The sequence below is a fragment of the Eurypyga helias genome, unplaced genomic scaffold (genome assembly GCF_000690775.1).
Source record: "Eurypyga helias isolate BGI_N326 unplaced genomic scaffold, ASM69077v1 scaffold44853, whole genome shotgun sequence".
Classification (NCBI taxonomy): domain Eukaryota; kingdom Metazoa; phylum Chordata; class Aves; order Eurypygiformes; family Eurypygidae; genus Eurypyga; species Eurypyga helias.
This window is the reverse complement of record NW_010243931.1, coordinates 16,653-23,707: the sequence shown is the minus strand read 5'-3', so window position 1 is coordinate 23,707 and position 7,055 is coordinate 16,653. Positions and strand designations below refer to the sequence as shown.

Below are 7,055 nucleotides of genomic sequence, written 5' to 3'. Positions count from 1 at the left end.
GGTCGCGTGGCGCCAGCGCCGGCCTGTCCCTTCGTCCTCTGGCGCCGGTGTCCGACCAGGCTCCTGCGGGGGCCGGGAGGCTCAGCGAGCACCCGGGTTTGGAAAGGAAGGACGGTTCTCCCTCTCCTCGCAGCCTACCGCACGGACGAGGGGCAGCCATGGGTCCTGCCGGTGGTGAAGAAGGTGGAGCAGATGATCGCCAATGACAACAGCCTGAACCACGAGTACCTGCCCATCCTGGGTCTGCCCGAGTTCCGGGCCAACGCCTCCCGGATCGCCCTGGGTGACGACAGCCCTGCTATCAAGGAGAACCGGGTAGGTGGTGGACAGGGAGAGAGGCTGCTCCTTGCTTATGGAGCTGCTGGGATCCCTGGGGTGTCTGTCTAGCAGATCAAGCAAAAGAGCACAAATATGTGGAGTAATGGCATTTTGGCAGGATTTAGGGATTTCTCTGACGTGGTCTTTAATGGTTGTAGGCTACTTGATGCTCCCGTGTACTTGTTTGTACAAGTAGTTGTAGATTTGGGGAAAGACCGAACAAGGGCTTTGATTTGAATATATTTGTTTCATGGGGCAACCATTTAAAAGATGAAGAGAAACTGAAGTCAGATGACAGACCACTGTTCCTGAAACCAGCTATTAGCTGAGATTCTGCTCTGTGCCAAGAAGTAACAGGATTACCTGGAGTCTATTTATTCTAACTGTAGAAGGTGTTATGTTGCGCCTGAGCGCGCATGGAGGTTGAAGACCACTGGGAGGGGGTGGTGTCCTGGCTGGGGTGACCCCAAGGAGCACGTCTGGGATACTGTCTCGCTCTTGCAGCCTCCTATGATGAAAGGCTGCAAGAATTGGGCTTGTTCAGCCTGGAGAAGAGGAGGCTCCGAGGAGACCTCATTGCAGCTTTCCAGTATCTGAAGGGGCTACAAGGGTGCTGGGAGAGGACTTTTTACAAGAGCCTGTAGTGACAGGACAAGGGGTAATGGGTACAAATTGAAAACAGGGAGGTTTAGATTAGATATCAGGAAGAAATTCTTCATGGAGAGGGTGGTGAGGCACTGGAACAGGTTGCCCAGAGAAGCTGTGGATGCCCCATCCCTGGATGTCTTCAAGGCCAGGCTGGATGTGGCTTTGCGCAACCTGGTCTAGTGGAAGGTGTCCCTGCCCATGGCAGGGGGGGTGGAACTAGATGATCTTTAAGGTCCCTTCTAACCCAAACCATTCTATGATTCTTGCAAACGCCCCTGTTCTCTGCACTGATTGCTGGGCTGACCTGGGTGGACTCTGGTGGGAACTCTCTCTGTTGCAGATTGGAAGCGTTCAGTCCTTGGGTGGGACAGGCGCTCTGCGTATCGGCGCAGAGTTTCTGAGGCGGTGGTACAATGGAAACAACAATACGGCGACTCCGGTCTACATCTCTGCTCCATCCTGGGGTGAGTGCTGTCATCGGTGCTGCCGTCTCCATGAAGGGGGCCCTGTGGGTCAGTGGGCAAGTGGGCACAGCTGAACGCCTTGCAGGGGGCCTGGGCAGCGGGAGAGGGGCCTTCCTCTTGTGGAGAAAGGGAGATACTGGGACTAGAGAAGGTGGCTCCCTGGAGTTGGGGCCTGCTGTTCTGAAAAGTGATTTCTTTCCTCAGAGAACCACAACTCTGTGTTTGTGGATGCTGGCTTTAAAGATATTAGAACCTACCACTACTGGGATGCTGCCAAGAGGGGCCTGGATCTCCAGGGGCTGCTGGGTGACATGGAGGTGAGTAGAACTAGTATGGGATGGGCTGAGTTTGGTTCTGTGCTGTCAGCAGCTCTCTGGGCTCTTGTGTGCTGTGCCTGGAAGTGGATCTCCACTAAAGAGACTGATGGTGTCCAGAGCAGCTCAGGGCTTCTCCCTCTGCCGTGGGTACCCAGTCTTGTCCATGTGTGTGACCAAGACCTGCTCTCTCCTCAGAAAGCCCCGGAGTTCTCCATATTCATCCTCCACGCCTGTGCACACAACCCAACAGGCACAGACCCTACTCCTGACCAGTGGAAGCAGATTGCTGCTGTTATGAAGGTATGGGCTGCTGCTGGGGCTAAAGCAGTGCTGAGGGGACAGATAGCTCTTGAGCCAGCCAGAGCACTTGCGTCCAAAATGGGATCTAGGGAATGGCATGAGATGTGTCAGGAGCTGCAAGAGTCCTGCAGGGCAGGTGTTGAAGGGACAGGCTGACAGGGTGCTGGTTGTCTGTGCTCAGGGGATAGGAGCATTCCAGTTCTGCTTGTGCCTCCAAGTTCTTGCTTTTAAACTCTGTGGTATGGGCTGCAGTGATGTTTCTCATGCTGGAAAGGTTGTCCACAGGCACCTGCTTTTCACAGGTGTTGGATAGTAGGATCTAAGGTGGTGCATATCCTGTGCCTGTGTCCTTAAATGCAGTGTTCTCCTGCAGTTTGACCTTTTCTGGATCACTTCAGTCTTCCTTTTTTTTTTTTTTTTTTACGACAGTAGACAGAAAATATCTCAGTCTGGTGTTGCTAGACCGTGTTTCCTTTGTATTCGCTTGGAAGCTCAATGGTCATTTTTCCCTCCTATGGGGACAGCGGGGGGTAAAGTGAAGGTTGTGGGGAAGGGGTTTCCCTCTAACACTGTTCCTCCTTGCAGCGCCGGTTCCTGTTTCCGTTCTTCGACTCGGCGTACCAAGGTTTTGCCTCTGGCAGCCTGGACAAGGATGCCTGGGCTGTGCGATACTTTGTCTCCGAGGGCTTTGAGCTCTTCTGTGCACAGTCGTTTTCCAAGAACTTTGGGCTCTACAGTGAGTGTCTGGCAGTAAGCTAGCCCAGTAGCATCGTACCCAGACAGATGGGGCTGGCATGCTGGGGGGTGGGGAGAGCTCTGCTTTGCCACGATGTGTGGGATCGATGGCTCAGGTCTCTTGGCTTGTCCACAGATGAACGTGTGGGGAACCTGACCGTGGTGGGGAAGGATGCAGACAACGTGCAGCGTGTGCTTTCCCAGATGGAGAAGATTGTGCGCACCACTTGGTCCAACCCTCCCTCCCAGGGAGCGCGCATCGTGGCCACTACGCTTTCTTCCCCGCAGCTCTTTGCCGAGTGGTACGTGTTGCCAGGATTGGTGGGAGAGGGGAGGAGAAGAGGGGCAAGCTTGGCCAGATGGTTTCAAACCGGACAGGTGGCCGTCCTCATGCTCTGCTTCCTGTCTGCCACAGGAAGGACAACGTGAAGACGATGGCAGATCGGGTCTTGCTGATGCGGTCAGAGCTGCGGTCTCGCCTGGAATCCCTTGGGACCCCAGGCACCTGGAACCACATCACAGAGCAGATCGGCATGTTCAGCTTCACAGGGCTGAACCGTAAGTACCGAGTGGCCTGGTGAAGGGAGGAGTGGGTGAGGACAGTTTTGTTGAGGGTGAACTGGGTGGGTGCAGTCCAGACAGGAATCTCTTGGGGACCACGCTGGAGTCCCGGCAGTGTCCTCTCTGACTAGGCAGGGACGAAGCGTCAGACAGCATTTTAGTGCCTAGTGCTGGAAGTTTTTTGTTGTGAGTCAGGCAGCCCCAACTGGTTCTTCGGGCTTTTCTGAGCTGTGGGGTCACTGCGCTGACCCAATGTCCAATTATTTCCACAGCTAAGCAGGTGGAGTACATGATCAAGGAAAAACACATCTACCTGATGGCTAGTGGGCGCATCAACATGTGTGGCCTGACTACCAAGAACCTGGACTATGTGGCCAAGTCCATCCATGAAGCCGTCACAAAAATCCAATGAAGCACATGAACAACCAAACTTACATGAAGTCACCAAAGCTGTAGTGTGTAGTCCATGTCTTTCCCTGCTCATGGCTTGCCTTGTCCCACACCTCTTGGGGTTAATAAAGACAGGAGCAGTAGCTCAATCAGGGATAATCATCTTTTGACCTTTCTGAAGTACCCCGTGCAGGATGGTAAGCCAGTGCCCCCAGGAGGGTGGGGACAGCATGAGCTGCCTTGGCTCTTGTTTGTCTGACAGCAGCCTGGTCTTCAAGCGCTTAGAGCTGCATCTTTAGCACATCCAAATCAACTCCGTGTAACCGATCGGTTTGATCTAGGCGAAGTCCGGTGCCAGTGCAATGCGCTGTGGGATAACAGCCCAGTCGGTTGGGATCTCATATGGCTTGTGAACTAATGTCACTCGGTAGTATTTTGGGGAGGTGCGAAGCTGTCGCTGGCTTTCCCCCCTCCCCGAGTTCTGAGCCTCATGCGAGCAAATATTCGTAATTGTGATAATTGCTTCTTTGCGTTGCTGACAGAAAATTAAACCTCCGTCGCTGAACTGTACCCCTGTCGTGTGTTATGTCGTGCCTTCAGGCCGCACTACCCTCTTCCCAGGCTGAGGTTAAAGACTCAGCATCCTGGTTTGTCCTCTGGGCCTTACGCAGTGTGTTTCGAGGCTTTCCCTTTCTCCCTTACGGTGTGTTGTATCTCTGATGATCATGGTTACTACTAGTGGGGAACAGTCATACTGGGGGTGTGCCACTGAGAGCTCCCTGTGAGTGCCCAGGAAGCTGACCGGTTCCTCCCATGCCTGTGTTCGTCTTTCTGCCCTGTGCTGTCCGGCTCAGCCTGTCCATCTGTATGTGCTTGCTTTCTGGATGGTTGTGTGTTCCCCTGCCATCTGGCCATCTTCTCCCCGGCTAGAGCTCCTGGCCTGCTGCTAATGTGTCAAAAAGCCTATCTTTCCTCTTCTTCCTCCTCAGCAGGCCCCTGGTGAACCACCACCTACTTCCCCTGGCTTCAGCAGGCGTACCAGCCTGTGTTTCTGGCACTGAAGGAGAGCTGGGACCATCTGCTTCTGCTCTCTGCAGTCATTGTCTGCAGATCTGTTTGTGAATTGGTATTACCACCTTGACAGTGCAGGCTCCTGCCAAGATCTTGGCAGAGAAAGGGGAACAGCCCCTTTCTTTAGGTCGGTTAGTGATAGTTGCTGCTGCCCTGATGGATTTTGCTTGTGCTGCAGCTTAGACAGTAAAGGTGAAAATGGTGCCTTGTTCCCTTTCTGTGTTTGGAGAAAGACAGTTCCAGATCAGTGTTTATGTCACGTTAAGAGTGAGCCGGAGGCAGCCTTTCCTCTTGGTGTCCGTCCACAGCTGGGATGATGGGGTACTGCTTAAAGGTTGACTTCTAGGGGTGATCTCAGGAGAAGCAGTCGAAGGACCCAACTCTGCTTTTGTTATTTCTGACATCTGCCTACACTCCTGTCCTTGCAGACCTCTAGGTGTGGAGCCTGGCCCACCCTACGCGTGACCTGTATCAGTGCTTTACAGCCTTGTTTTTCCTCATGAGCGACCTAAATTTCTCCCTTTCTGTGGTGTAAGCTCATTATCCATTATCCCACTTACCATGGCAACAGAGAACAGATTATTCCTTTCCTATTTGCAACAGCTTTTTATGTATTTGAAAACTTCCTCTCTCCCCTTCACATCCTTCACCAGTTAAGATTAAGCGACCCTGTTTCCTTCAGCCTTTGGGGTAGGTTGTTTTCCAGCCCTCGCTTTCCTCTGGCCTCCTTTTAATTGCTGTGTGTTTCCTTAGAAGGGCAGAGCCCGGACGGGGATGCAGTTATTCCAGCTGAAGCTTTATCAGCATTGGTGGACTATGAGATTTCTGTCGTTACCTGTCAGGCTGTACTCCAGCATGTGTATCCCACTATTGTGTTTGCCGGGGCACGATATTAACTCCTGTTCTTCCCCAGTTCTCGTCTGCGTGCTTTCCTGGCAGCAAGAGTGCCGGGGAGCCCAGGTTCATGAGGAGAAATTGGGAAGCACTGACCTGGTCCTCTACCTGCTCCCTTCAGCGATGCTGAGTCCCGTTGCTCCAGCCATTTCTGGCTGTGGGTATGAGGGCAGCCTGGCCTGGTTTTTACCCCTGTTGACACAGACAGGGCATCATTCAGGGAGAAATCACTTTTAATAACCCCGTTGCGTTCAGCTTCTACAAAAACTACTGACTGGTCTGTACCAACCCGAAGGCTCGGCACGAGGCTCCCTCACGCAGGCAGCCGTTTGCGGAGAGGAGGATGGTTCAGTGCAGCGTGGAGTGGCCCCCCCCAGGGAAGGGGGGGTGAGCTGGGCTCCCTGCCCTGTGCCTCGCAGGGGTTGGGGAGTGCTGGGCTGTGTCGATGTCAGCGCGTGCGAGTTGCTGTGAGTGTGTGTTGTCACTAGGCACGGCACAAACGTGTGCTGGGGCCCTGAGCTGCGTGTGGCACCCCCCAAATAGCATGTTCTCCTATGGTGGAGACCACGTCTGTGCAGCACCCAGCACTGAGGGGCTCTGGGCTTTGCTGGGATGGGGATGCTAAGAGATGCTAAAGGCAGTTCTGGGTTGGGCCGCCCCTCCCTGCTCTGCCTGCAGGGATGCCATGCCAGATGCTTCTCCAACTTTTCCTTTCTCCACTACTTCCTTGAGACCAGCTGCTACCAGGGAGCAGCTGGGCAAGGGCCCTCGGACTCCAGCTAGCTGGTGCAGGCCGCTCTGCCCCACCAGGGGCACATCCTTTCTTGCCTGGGGATGGGGTGTTCTGCACAAGTCCTGCAGGGAAGGGCGGCACGAGCGGGCGGGCAGCGAGCGAGTGCAGACCTGCTGCTGTTGAGCCTCGCGGCAGGAGACCCCCATGCTGCAGACCTGGAAGACACAAGCACAGCCTGGTGCAGGCGGCCAGAGCCTGCCTTCCCTGACCTGCTGCTGCTTGAGCCTGCAGCACCTTTCCTAGCCAGGCTCAGGGATACTGGTGCAGACACACATTTCTAGCTGTGAAACCATGAGTCAGGATCTCACCCTGTCTCCAACATCCATTCCTGCCCCAAGGGTGGTTGGAGTCTGCTGTTACATCCCTTGACCCTGCTCCAGCTCCCAGCAGCATGGGTGCCTGCATGGGCTTTGCATCGTTTGGCTTTGCTGCTTGAAACCTGATTTTACACTATGACAATTGAGCAACCTCCCGTTTGCTGGGGAAGGAATATTGCACCGAGAGGCAGGTTCCTACCTCCAGTCTGCGTGGGCCTCCAGCACTGTGCTCCGGCCGCGCTGCTGC

At 54.4% G+C, this 7,055-nt stretch overlaps 1 protein-coding gene across 1 annotated transcript; it reads left to right on the top strand.

The window, feature by feature from the left end:
- Nucleotides 1-24: 24 nt before the first annotated feature.
- On the top strand, nucleotides 25-4,301 carry GOT1 (glutamic-oxaloacetic transaminase 1, soluble; the record flags this gene model as incomplete). Its single annotated transcript, XM_010149580.1, has 8 exons — nucleotides 25-315; nucleotides 1,307-1,430; nucleotides 1,635-1,747; nucleotides 1,943-2,047; nucleotides 2,633-2,783; nucleotides 2,919-3,084; nucleotides 3,198-3,340; nucleotides 3,616-4,301. Coding segments are annotated over 8 exons (1,233 nt in total), but the record flags the coding sequence as incomplete, so codon positions are not given.
- Nucleotides 4,302-7,055: the final 2,754 nt, after the last annotated feature.